Source organism: Galeopterus variegatus, unplaced genomic scaffold (genome assembly GCF_000696425.1).
Source record: "Galeopterus variegatus unplaced genomic scaffold, G_variegatus-3.0.2 Scaffold2525, whole genome shotgun sequence".
Taxonomy (NCBI): domain Eukaryota; kingdom Metazoa; phylum Chordata; class Mammalia; order Dermoptera; family Cynocephalidae; genus Galeopterus; species Galeopterus variegatus.
The window spans coordinates 209,146-223,205 of record NW_007728636.1 but is presented as its reverse complement, the minus strand read 5'-3'; the positions used below and the strand labels follow the sequence as shown (position 1 = coordinate 223,205).

Here is a 14,060-nt window from a genome sequence, read left to right as displayed (position 1 = left end):
AAAAAAAAAAAAAAAAAAAAAAAAAAAAAAAAAAAAATTACAAAGCTAATGAGAAAAAGAGCATTGGGAACTAACCACTCAAAACCTATGCAGCTTTGTAGTAATAAGAGCCCTAAAAACAATAATCTGTATAGAAGGGGAAAATGTGGACAGCCCAGACACTTCAGTGTGGTTAAATGCTGCCTCAGGAGATATCAAAAATGTATAAAAACAACAGACTAGAAATGCCAGCTTGCTGGTGCCATGCAGACCAAGGTGAAGCTCTGATTCAGTAGGTTCCTGTTAAGGTAGACTAAGGAGTAAGTTCAGCATCCATGAACCCAGATCCAGGCAGGGTGTAAGACCCCTGAGATTTTTAGCAGTTAAGGGAAAATATGGCTAGTCAATGAGAGAAAGTTCTTTACAGAAAAATTCTATCTAATAATACAGAAGGATTAAAACATCACCATTTTGTAACCTCTAGTGAATTAATGATTTAGACAATGATAAAAATCAATCCCAACTAAAATCATTAGATGAAAAGTTAATGGAGAACTAACTTGTAAAAGACAGATCTTGGGCCGGCCCTGTGGTGCACTCGGGAGAGTGCGGCACTGAGAGCGCAGCAGCGCTCCCGCCGCAGATTCGGATCCTATATAGGAATGGCCGGTGAGCTCACTGGCTGAGCGCGGTGTGGGCAACACCACACCAAGGGTTGCGATCCCCTTACCGGTCACAAAAAAGACAAAAAAAAAAATCTTGGGCCAGCCCGTGGCTCACTCGGGAGAGTGCGGTGCTGATAACACCAAGGCCACGGGTTCGGATCCCATATACGGATGGCCGGTTTGCTCACTGGGTGAGCGTGGTGCTAACAGCACCAAGCTAAGGGTTAAGATCCCCTTACCGGTCATCTTTAAAAAAAAAAAAAAATCTTGTTTATAACCCCTAACATCACAAAAAGATAATCAACCAAACATTACCTTGAAATTTTCAAAAAACTCTCTGAAAGAATCTCTGGGATGGGATTAGAAGAGGGTTTTCACTTTCTGTATATTGTTAAACATTTTTTTTTATTTACAATAATCATGATCGCTGGAAAAATAAAAATTATTTATATTTTTTAAAAAGCCATACAAAGTCCATAATGTCTTTTTCCCTTGTAAAAACTTAAAACTTTGAAAAGAAATTAGAAGAATTAGAAGAAAACCTGACATTATGCTAAAGAGGAATTCCTTTAAGGAAAAAAGTATAGGTAAGTATCCACACTTGGTAATTCTATTGGGTTCCACAGAGATTCCCTCCGAAGATACCAGGAGGCAAATCCAGGGCTCCAAAATCCTAGCTACTTAATCCACACAACCCAACTCAATATAATATATATACTAGGATTCTGGCTATGATTTTATTTGAAAAAGCATTCTGTTGCTTAAAAAAAAAGATGGGCAGAATTTAAATGCCCTCTTAAATTTAGCAATAGAAGGCCCTCTATAAGCAAGCCACACGGCATAGATGTTTTCAACTGATTATAGGTTACACATCATTTTTGAAAATGGTCTCGTTGAGGAACACAATTTGAAGGTACTTTCAGTTTCATCCAAGAATCCTCTGAACCTTGAAGACTAACCATGAAGATCATCTAAGGATCCAAAATTAAGAGCCTCTGTCATAATGGGTTGGTTAAAGTAAAAATCTACACCATCTTAAAATATAAATTCTTAAATTTGGACTCTATTCCATAAGATCTGTGAACTCTCAAGATTTTATGAATATGAATATATGCATTTTTCTTTCAGGTTCTCCAAGGGATCAGTACCCCTCCCCCCCCAAAAAAAAAGGAATAAAAAGCACTGCTTTTTTTTTTTTTTTTTTTTTAACCTTTCTGGCAGTTGGCCAGAAAATCACTGCTTTAAGGGAACACAATGATTCCCAAGTAAAAACTTGACTATGATTATATTGAAGGTATTGACATAACTAAAGAAAGAGGCAGTAGGTTAGTTAACCCTGGAAACAGAAGAAAAATGACATTCAGCTGCAAACTTTGACGGTATCCAATCAAGAGCCACACAGGGAGAGAATTCTGGTGGCAGGTTTATCTCTGAGAATAAATGAATCAGGTTTGCTTAATTGTGTTTCAGATATATAATGACATCTGATTCTACACTTGCAAATATCTTGATCCCCATTTGGCTTGCCAAATAGCTTGTCAACAAGGAAAGAATACGCTGGCTAGAGAATATAAGGATCTAATCCCCCTAGCAGTTTTCTTTCTTCTTGTATGTTACTAAGTTGACATTCCAGTTTCAAGTCTCACATGCTTGGGACTCTATTGCTAAAAAACAAACCCAATCAGTATTTTGACAAATCAGGGTTCTGGACTTATGATTCTGTGGGAAAGTAAAAAGGGAAGAGGAAAACTTATATATTAGTAGAACTCTGAGGAGAGGCCCTGATCCTTGGGCCAAATCCCATGGGGCTGGTGGTGGTAGAAACCAAAGAACCTTCAGATAGGCGGTGTGAGGAAGTGAGGACAGAGGAGGTATGCCTTACTTTTGGGAGGAAGCCAGAAAGGAGGAATTATTAAAGTTCCCAGGGCTCAGTCTGGTGCAGGAGAAGGAATGAAATATCTCAGAGAGCATCTGGTGTCCATCAAGGCATGGGAGTAGCAGAATGATCCCTGTTCCCCCAAGAGGGACATGGAAGGAACTAAGAGAAAGTCAGCAGACCTTTGTGGTCAGGATGATGAAAACACAGCAGTGACCAGTGTTGATAGATGACCAGATACCAGATGGGACTATAAAAAGAAGATGCAGGAGACTAAAGATGTTCCCAGCCCATGCCTCTGCAGTGCATTAGCTCAGCCCCTTGCTAACCCACCTACCCTTCAGCCACTTAGACATAAGCCTACCACAATGAAAGCTCAATATTAAAACAAAGTTCAGTAAAAAAAAAATTATGTTTTTTGAACACCTTGGTTTGTGGCTGAAAATTAAACGCCATTGTTCCCAATATACCTTCAAGAGGAAGAAAGAGGTATAGGGAATAACAGAAGCAGTCTCCTAATGTCTTCTTGTTGCCTGCAAAAAGTTTGTATTAACGACAGTCTCTGCATCATAGCTAGGATATTACCCAAACTTCTCAGAATTTTAGATTTAGTCTAAAAATCCAAAATAATCATTACCTTCAAGTAGATTTCTAAAACCTCCATAATGCTGAATATTGGTTTTTTCTCTTCCCTGTGTTATAACATTGTTTATAGTTCAAACACACGTCAGCTCATTTTAAGATTTTGAGAACTTACAGAATGACCATTTTGAATGAGACTACCAGACACCAAATACGTGACGTGCAGTTGGGCTCCTGAATTTTCCTTTCGCTTCCTTTCAACATAATCATACAGCATCCTGTTCCAAAGAAAAGAAAGTACAAGTCATTAGTAAGAGTTTTACCTTATCAACTCTTAGTTCACAACTTGAAGTTGGATATATGAAATCTGATAGTCAAACTTTCTAAACAGCAGAATTTTTGCTTAGTCTATGGACAGAGAGTTTAAAAAAGGATGAAATTTAGATGAGACATGGGGATTGGAGTCAACTTGTATTGAGTTGGCAGAGTGACCCAGTAAGTAACTGAAATAAAATAAATCTAATAATAGGCCGAGAGACTGAACCTGCATTAAAACAGTGGCAATGATATATAACAGATAGAAAAATGAATCAAGAATAAGTTCAGTCACTATCCAGCTCTGTGATCCTGGATAAGTTAATTAATTTTTCTAGGCCTCTTAATATCCTGAGGTATAACGCAGGAGGGCTGTTAACTTGGAATTCATGCAACATTTACAATCCTCCACCCCAAGGTATCAGCAAGTATACACATGATTTTTTGTGGGGAGACAGTTCCAAGTTTTCAATAGATTCTCAAAAGAGGTCATTATTCCAAAACATTATTATATACATGATGACACATGTCCAGCTTTGAAATTCCAATTTTTTGATTACCCAGATTCAATGGTGTTTCAGAACTGTGGAATGTAACAGCTTACTCCACTGCCCAGTACTTACTGAGACAGTCAAACACTAAATGCAGAAGTAATATTGTTTTTTTAGTAAAATCCCTAAATTCATTTTTATCCCAGTGATCCAGCAAGTATCAAAAGTTGGCTCCCCTCAATAATTTACCAATTAACAAAAACAACAAAAAAAGACATATTTTTGTATTTCAAGAAACATTTACTGAACCTCTATAACATGTCATACTTCTGCCAAGAACAGCTAGAAACTCAAAAATCCCAAGAGAAACTCAACCTACACTGTTATCACTCTCTTCTTGAAGCGTCCCCTCTCAGCTTCCACGAAACCATACCCTACTGAGTCTCTCGCTACTCCTCTCACTGCCTCTGCTCCATTTCCTGCACAGACTTCTTTACCTTCTCCTTTTCCTTAACTGTTGGTGTTCCGTCGTCAGCTATCTTTTCACTTTATGTGTTAGAGTGACCAATGATCCTGGTTTGCATGAGTCTGAGGGTTTTCCTGGGATGTGGCACTTGCAGTGCCAACACTGACAGTTCTGGGTAAACCAGAATGGCTGGTCACCTTACTACATATTCTCCTTGGTCTATCTGATTCATCCCCATGGCTTCATCTATCCTGACAACATTATCATCTGCTCAAATCACCCAAGCCAGATATCTGGGAGTCATTACCCTTCACCTCTCCCTATCCAATGAGTTGCCAAGTCTCATTGGCTCTCCCTCCCAAGCAAGTCTTGACTTTATGCCTTCCAAATCTCTTGACTGGGCTATTTCTTTCTTTTTTTTTTTGTCTTTTTTTCGTGTCCGGCAACGGATCGCAGCCCTCAGTGTCGCACCCGTACCGGGCCGGGGCCGGGACTGGCAATGGGATCGCAACCTTTGGCGTTGCGCCCACACCCCGCTCAGCCAGTGAGCGGGAACCGGTCTGTATGTGGGATCCGAACCCTCGGCGGGAGCGCCGCCACGCTCCCAAGCGGCGCCAGGCCGGCCCTTGACTGGGCTATTTCAATTCCAAGTGTCAATTCCCCCTCTCCCCTTGACCTCCATTATCCATGATGCTGCCACAATGAAGTTTTAAAAATGCAAATCAAGTCAGTCAACAAATCTTTACTGAGTGGCTACTTTATATTCTAAGCCTTGGGCACAGAGCAGTGAACAAAGCAGTCAAAGTTCCTACCCACTGAGGGCTTACATTCTAGAAAAGAGAGCAAACAATAAACAAATAAATGTACAATCTCAAATGGTAGTAAGTCTACGGAAAAAAATTAAGTTAGGTAAGGAACACAGAGAGTGCCTAAGTTTTGCTATTTTATATAAGGTGATTAAGGAGGGCCTCATAAGCACATCCCTGCAGGAAGTGAGGGAGCCACCAATGTGGACATCTTGGGGAAGAATGTTCCAAGCAGAGAGGACAGCAAACGTAAAGGTTCTGAGGCAAGAATGTCAGCCAGGTCCAAGGAACAGAAAGGAGGCCAGTGTCCTGAGGTGGAATAAGGAAGGAAAGTGGTAGGAGAGAGCAAGCAGAGTGCCAGACCTGTAGGGCTTTGTGCCACTGTAAGGACTTTAAGAAAGCAAGCCATTAGAAACTAGTTTAGAGCAGAAGTAACATGATGTCACCTTTTAGAAAATCGGACTATGTTGGGCCGGCCCAGTGGCTCACTCAGGAGAGTGCGGTGCTGATAACACCAAGGCCCCGGGTTCGGATCCCATATAGGGATGGCCGGTTTGCTCACTGGCTGGGCGTGGTGCTGACAACACCAAGTCAAGGGTTGAGATCCCCTTACCGGTCATCTTTTAAAAAAAAAAAAGAAAGAAAAAAAAAGAAAATCGGACTATGTGGAGAATATACTGTAGAGGGACAAGAAAGGAAGCAAGGAGACCAGTTAGGAGGCTATTACAATAATCCAGGCTAGAGGGGATGGTGGCTCAGACCAGGGCTATAGCAGTGGAGGTAGTAATTGGTGGATGAATTCTGGGTATATTTTAAACAGAGATACAACAGGATTTGCTGAAGGATTGATTGTGAGATATGAGAGAAGGAAGAGTCAAGGATGATTGAACTAGCAAATCAAAGAATAAAACTCATTCATTGAGATGGGGGAAAAGCAAGAGAAACAGGTGTTGTAGAGAAGAATCAGGAGTTAGGTTTGGGGGCACGTTAAATCTGAGATACCTGTTAGTCATCACTGACGTTGAAAAGGTGGTTGGCTATTCCTGTCCGGAGTATTATTCCTTGTTCCAAAGTTTTCAGTATCTCCCTATCCACTAAGGACCAAATTCAAAGCACTCACAATGACATATAAGACCCTTCTTGTTCTTGGCACTGTATCTCTGACCATTCCCCCATATCCACACTATTTACAGCCTTATGAAACATTCTGCAGTTCCCCTTGTCCCTTTGTATATGCTCCTCCTTCTGCCTGCAATGCTCTTCTCAGGCCTCATCCACCTAATTCCTCAAGACAACAGCTCAGTTGTCACCTCCTTATGCGAAGCCTTCCCTAACATCACCAGGCCAGCAGGGCACCCCTGCCTTCTAAGCTCTAACAAAACCTATTCCATGTCTGTAATCGTAACACTTGCCACATTGTATTCTCACTACTTTGCTTATATATATCTGCCATCCCCATGAGTCTATCCTTGAGAACAAAAATATGCCCTATTCAGCATTTTTGTTCACTTCTTGTATCGTGGGAGCCCCAAATCTGAAACAGCACTCGCGTTTTTGCCTGTTCCAAAGAACTCACCTGCTGTTACAATAGGCAGAGATACCAGTTTATTAGACATACAGGAGGTGCTGATGGTGGCTGGTCAGCTAGAAATCCACTCTGCCATGGGGTACATACAAGTTATATAGTGAACAGATCTAAGGAAAGGTGTAAACCATACGCATGCTTATGTGTAGACTTTCACCCAAGTCAGAGCTCGCAGAAGATCTGGCTGAGTAGATAAGTTAACTTACATGCTACCCTCCTGGCACCACAGTAGTTTAACATTAGTGTTCTAACTACATTCACATACTAATTCCTTTACTTAGGGCTCCTGCTTCCTACTGTCTTCCATTTGTCTTAAAGAAAACATGCCTTTCCTTGGGTAAATTACCTTGGCCAGAGGTAGTTTCCCAGCAGGGAGAGGTAACTGGTATGCACAGGGAGGGGAGAAAGGTCTATGTACCACATTTACCTTACACTCCTTCACCTTGCTGACCTCAGGGCCAAGAGTGGTGATAAATGCTTCCACAACTTTTGTAAAGAAAAAAAAGGTGCAAGAAAATCTTTAAGTCTCAGTTTCCTAATCTGTTAAAAGAGATTGATGATACCCATAACACTGGATTGTTATGAAGATTATGTGAGAGAAATTTTTGTGAAAATACCTACCGTAGTGCTTAGTACTTATTCAACGAATATTTACCTATTATGTGCCATGCGCTAAAGATACAATGGCTGTGGCATACTGTATTTTCCAAAGATGGCTGAGACAGCATCTCCCATTTCACATGCTCTTCTACATCCTCCCATTGAGAGGTAGAGTCCATCCCCACCCCTTAAATCTGAAAAAGCTAGTGATTCATTGCTTGACTTCTGAATCTAGTCAAAAAAGGCAATTGGTTTCTGTTTTGTGCTAGAGCACTAGTTTTTAGAGCCCTGAGCTGCCATGTGTCTAACTATATGCTGGGTGGAAGCCCAGGCCATGGAGAGAGATAACATGCAAGTGGTCTGGTCAACAGCCCCAGCTGAGGCCCTGGCTGATGAATAGCATCAACTGCCAGACATGTGCATAATGATGCCTACATGTGATCAGGCTCCAGTCATTGAGATTTCCTAGCTGAAAAACCAGACGTCACAGAACAGACATAAGCTATTTCATCTGTGCTCTGTCCAAATTCTGAACCAAAAGAATCAATGAGCATAATAAAATGGTTGTTTCAACCTACTAAATTTTGGAGTGATTTCTTACACAGCAATAGTAATCAGAACAGTGATAAACTTGACAAACAAGTTTCCTGCCTTCATGGAGCTTACATTCTGGTCAGGGAGACATACAGTAAGCAAGAAAATGTCAGACAATAAGAATTATGAAATGCTGGGATGACTGGATATCCACATGCAGAAGAATGAAGTTAGACCCTTTCCTTGCACCACACACAAAAACTAACTCCAAGGGCCGGCCTGTGGCTCACTCGGGAGAGTGTGGTGCTGATAACACCAAGGCCCCAGGTTCGGATCCTATATAGCGATGGCCGGTTAGCTCACTGGCTGAGCGTGGTGCTGACAACACCAAGCGAAGGCTTAAGATCCCTTTACCGGTCATCTTTTAAAAAAAAAACAAAACAAAAAACTAACTCCAAATGATTCCTAGAAACAGGCAATATGTATGCATTGTAGTGCTTCATTTAGCTTGAACTGACACCTAACCTGAAAGCTTAATTGTATTCTTATTCTGAGGACTGAAGCATTTTTAATATGTTAAAAAGCACATAATCTGTAGAAAACTTAAATATAGTGATAATTAGCAATGATTTAAAAAAATAACTCCAAATGGATCATGGAATTAAATGTAACCTGATTTAATCATTCCACATTGTAAACATATATCAAAACATTACATTGTACCCCATGAATAATACAATTATTGTTTGTCAATTAAAAATAAAATTAAAAAAAATTTAAAGAGATCAATAAAGACAAAAAAGAATTAAATGTAAGAGCAAAACTACAAAACTGATAAGAAAACACAGGTCTTGATTTTTTTTTTTTTTAAAAGAGGACCAGTAAGGGGATCTTAACCCTCGACTTGGTGTTGTCAGCACCACGCTCAGCCAGTGAGCGAACCGGCCATCCCTATATGGGATCCGAACCCATGGCCTTGGTGTTATCAGCACCGCACTCTACCGAGTGAGCCACAGGCCAGCCCAAAAAACACAGGTCTTGATGACCCTGAGTTGGGTAAAGGCTTCTTAGATACATTAAAAGCACAGCAACAAAAGAATAAACAAATTGGGCCGGCCCGTGGCTCACTCGGGAGAGTGTGGTGCTGATAACACCAAGGCCCCGGGTTCGGATCCTATATAGGGATGGCCGGTTCGCTCACTGGCTGAGCGTGGTGCTGACAACACCAAGTCAAGGGTTAAGATCCCCTTACCGGTCATCTTTTAAAAAAAAAAAAAAAAAGAATAAACAAATTGGACTTCACCAACAATAAAAAGTTTCATATGTCAAAGGATACCATCAAGAAAGTGCAAAGACAACCCACAGAATGGGAGGAAAGGTTTGCAAATCACATATCTAATCAGGGTCTTATACCCAGAATATATAAAGAACTCTTAAAACTCAACAGTAAAAAGACAACTCAGTAAAAAAATGGGCAAGGCCGGCCCGTGGCTCACTCGGTAGAGTGCGGTGCTGATAACACCAAGGCCGCGGGTTCGGATCCTATATAGGGATGGCCGGTTTGCTCACTGGCTGAGCGTGGTGCTGACAACACCAAGCCAAGGGTTGAGATCCCCTTACCGGTCATCTTTTTAAAAGAAAAAAAAATGGGCAAAAGTTTTGAATACGTATTTCTCCAAAGAAAATATACAAATGGCCAATAAGCATATGAAAAGATGCTCAACATCATTGGTCATTAGGGACATGCAAATCAAATCCATGAGATTGGCTGGCTGGTTAGCTCCTTGGTTAGAGTGCACCTTATAACACCAAGGTCATGGGTTCAGATCCCCATAACAGCCAGCTGCCCTCCTGCCAAAAAAAACCCCCCAAAAACCATGAGATACCACTTTACATTTACTAGGATGGCTAAAATAGAAAAGACATAATAAGTGTTGACAAGAATGTGGAGATACTGGACACTCATACATTGCTGGTGGGATTGTAAAATAGTGTGGCCATTTTGAAAAGTAGTTTGTTAGTTTCTCAAAATATTAAATACAAAGTTACCATATGACTCAGCAATTCCAATCCTCAATACATATACCCAAGAGAACTGAAAATACATGTTCATACAAAAACTTATACACAAATGTTCATAGCAGCATCCTCATAATAATCAAAATGTGGAAACAAACCAAATGCCCATCAGCCAATGAATACATAAACAAACTTTGGTATGTCCGTACTGCAGGCTGAATGAACACAGTCTCCCAAGAAAAGTATGTTGAAGTCCTAACTCCCAATAACTTAAAATGTAACCTTATTTGGAGACAGGATTATTGCAGACATAATTAGTTAAGAAAAGGTTATACTGAAGTAGAGTGGGCTCCTAACCCAATATGACTGGTGTTCTTATAAAATGGCTATGTGAAGATATAGACACACAGGGAGCAAGACATGTGATAACAACGGCAGAGATTAGAGTTATGCAGCTACATTCTCAAGAAATGCCAAATATTGCCAGCAAACAACCAGAAGGTGGGAAGTGGTAAGGAAGGATTCTTTCCTATAGTTTTCAGAGGGAGTATCGCCCTGCCAACACCTTGATTTCAGACTTTTAGCCTCCAGAACTGTAAGACAAGAAGTTTCTTTTGTTTTAAACTACCCCATTTGTAGTACTTTGTTATGGCAACCCCAGGAATCTAATACACCATATAATAGAATATTATTTAGCCATAAAAAGGAATTAAGTACTGATGCATGCTACGACATGGACAAATCTTGAAAACATTACACTAAGTGAAAGAAACCAGACACATAAGATTATATATTACATGATTCTACTTATTACATGAAATGTCTAGAATAGGTAAATCCATAGACAGAAAAATTTGTGGTTGTCTAGGGCTGGGAGGGTGCAAGTTGGGGGGAAATAACGAGTGACTATTAATCGATACATGATTTCTTTTGGGGTGATGAAAATGTTCTAAAATTGTGATGGTTGCACAATTTTGTAATTATATTTAAAAAACACTGAATTGTATACTTTAAGTGGATGAATTATATGGTATGTGAATTATATCTCAATAAATCTATTTTTTTTTAAAGAATTATAAGAGAAATTAACAGAATGACATGACAAAGAGTTAAAGAAGGGATACTTGAAATAGACCATTAGGGAAGACTTGTTAGAAGTAACATAAAATTTGAGCTGAAACCTGAAGGATGAGGACAGCTGGGAGAAGAGCATGCCAGGCAGAGGGAATGGTACACAGGTCCTAGGGTGAGAATAAGCTTGGTATACTGGAAGAACAGAAAGGCAAATATGGGCTAAATATAAGTGAAGTAGAGAGTGGTATGGGATGAACCTGGGTAGATAGACAGGAGCTAGATAGTATGTCAATGCTATAAAAATTACAGGTAATCAGGATGGCTACAGTAAAATTACAGGCATCTTTATTTCATCTTTAGGGAACTCCAGTGCTCACTGTGCATCTTTAAAACCCTGGTAGGCTTATAAGTAACAGCTGCTTCATTTCATATTTAAACATCCATAACCATAAGGAACAATAACTCTTATAGGTATCCATTCCCAGTTACCTGAATCTCATGGGTTTAGGCCTTTGGGGCAATCTTTAGGCAGTCAAAACCAGTCCAAATCCATCCCTGGGCTAAGAGTTGCAGGTCTTGAAATCTTAAACATCACAGCCAAAATCCTTAACCTAACAGTAATCCAAATAAAGCTGAGTCAACCCATTCTAGAGATCAGGGACTTTGTAAGACTCATGGAACATTCTTACGACTCAAAGGAAGTTCCTATAACTCAAGGAATAGAGAAAAAACGGACCACCCTTAGGAAAAAACAAACTAAATGAGCACTTAACTCAGCTTGTTCACCAATTCCCCCCCTTGGGACACAGATAACGTGTATAACTCTGGAGGTCAAAAAATTCTGAAGCTAATTCAAAAGCCTGCCTTTTCCCTTTTGGCCTCAAGCTGGACAACAGGTTTCAGCAAGGAAAGGTGATACGGCAAAATTCTAGAAGAGCAATGCTCTGCGCCATCCTAAACACTCCCTTTTTAGTTTCACAGAAATAGGCCTCCCCTATCTTATACTGTCATACAGTTTGTGTCAAACACCTGTTGACCTCATTATGGAAGCATTTCAATAACACCCAGAGACGGGCCTAAAAGGAGCACATGTGAAAATTTAGTAACGACGTAAGATAACAGACATATAAATCTGAGATGTAAACAGAACTTGCTAACCCGTTCAATAAAACTGAAATAACAAAATGATGTTAACCAGGGCTGGCGTGTGCCTCACTCGGGAGAGTGCGGTGCTGATGGCACCAAGGCCCCGGGTTCGGATCCCATATAGGGATGGCCAGTTGGCTCGCTGGCTGAGCGTGGTGCTGACAACACCAAGTCAAGGGTTAGGATCCCCTTACCAGTCATCTTTTGTAAAAAAAAAAAAAGTGATGTTAATCAAAGGTGAAGGGTACAAATAAATCAAGTAAATTTATCACCACACATTTGTACACAAGTCCACCAATCTCCTAAAAGAGCTAAAGTAGTAAAAGGTAGTAAAAATAGTAATCGTTTCCATTTTCCCGGGGGGGGGGGGGTAGTTCTAACCTACAGGCTATCTGTGAAGTTAAAAACAAATCAAAAAACAAAGAAAACAAAAACCTCCAATATGATTAAAATTGGCAGTAAATCGTACTTACTGTTTGGCCTGGTTAACATGAACCCCTAGTGTATAGCTGAGCCATTTGTATGTCACCTGCAAGAAGAAGAAATTTTTTTATTGTTTTATTAAATGACTCCAGAGTGCAGATCAGTCCCAAAGACCTTCTCCTAAAGATTCCATTCTTAGATGATTATACTTTATAAATTACAATAGATGTTACTGCAGTTTTGCCAAGAACCATCTATGTGGGTAGGTAGAAACAAAATATTTATCTTACAAACGCTGAGAAGTTTGTTTCACAGACTGACTAACGCAAAAGAATCTAAAAAGGCAGGCTGAATATACCTTCAGAAAAAAAGCTCTCATTTTCCTCACACTCCTTTCTTCACATTCTGTCTTTTTGGGGGGACACTACCCAAAACTATCCTAAAACTCCCCCAGAAGCTAGATTACTTTGAAGTGTATGACTCAGAAACTTCTACGGAAAGTTGCAGCCATACAAACATTGAAGAGCACAGATGGTGCGGTGATCTGGAAATGAATGAATAAAGCGGATGAATACTGTATCAGAAGTTAGACTGGGTTGGGCCGGCCCTAGATTACTTTGAAGTGTATGACTCAGAAACTTCTACGGAAAGTTGCAGCCATACAAACATTAAAGAGCACAGATGGTGCGGTGATCTGGAAATGAATGAATAAAGCGGATGAATATTGTATCAGAAGTTAGACTGGGTTGGGCCGGCCCGTGGCTCACTCGGTAGAGTGCGGTGCTGATAACACCAAGGCTCCGGGTTCAGATCCCATATAGGGATGGCCGGTTCGCTCACTGGCTGAGCATGGTGCTGACAACACCAAGTCAAGGGTTAAGATCCCCTTACCGGTCATCTTTAAAAAAAAAAAAAAAAAAGAAGTTAGACTGGGTATACTACTGGCATCAAGCCTTCATCTTTCCCTCACCCAGTATGCCTATCACTCTCTTCTCTCAAAGTCTCTTCTAATTCTAAATGCTAAGTCCAATAATTAGAAGACTTACATAGATTAAGTAAAGGCAGTATAAAGTAAACGAAAGCTTCAATGGAAGAACAGACCTAGGGTGGAAAATTGCCTTATACCTTATTAACTGAAAATAAGTTATTTGGCCCCTTTACTTCAATTTCCTCTTGCAGCGATACTATCACCGATTTAGCGTGGGGGGTGGGGGTCAATGTAAAGATTAAATGCAATAATGTGTATCCAAAGTTACTTAACTTATAGTAGGCACTCAGTTTTCACGGTCTGCAAAGTGTATTCACATCTACAGCCTCACTTGATCTTTTGACCAACCCTGTAAGGCGCGTCAATCCTTTCTCAATACAGCACTTAAACTTCCAGGAAGAGGAAACTTACTGAGCGTCTGGAGGTTAAGCGACTTGTCATTTTACTCAGTTAAGACACAATTCCCTCAACTGTAAACCTGAGATTTTTTTTTTTTTTTTTTTTTTTTTCC

General features: G+C 40.3%; 1 protein-coding gene across 1 annotated transcript in view; it reads right to left on the bottom strand.

Moving 5' to 3' along the window:
- POLD3 (polymerase (DNA-directed), delta 3, accessory subunit) overlaps positions 1 to 12,661 on the bottom strand; it is a 46,792-nt gene extending 34,131 nt beyond the window's left edge. Inside the window, exons 1-2 of the mRNA XM_008582143.1 lie at positions 12,612 to 12,661; positions 3,278 to 3,380 (exon numbers count right to left, since the gene is read on the bottom strand). Of these exons, the coding sequence (XP_008580365.1) occupies positions 3,278 to 3,379 (102 nt within the window). The 5' untranslated portion in view covers position 3,380; positions 12,612 to 12,661. The remainder of the gene's footprint in view (positions 1 to 3,277; positions 3,381 to 12,611) is intronic.
- Positions 12,662 to 14,060: the final 1,399 nt, after the last annotated feature.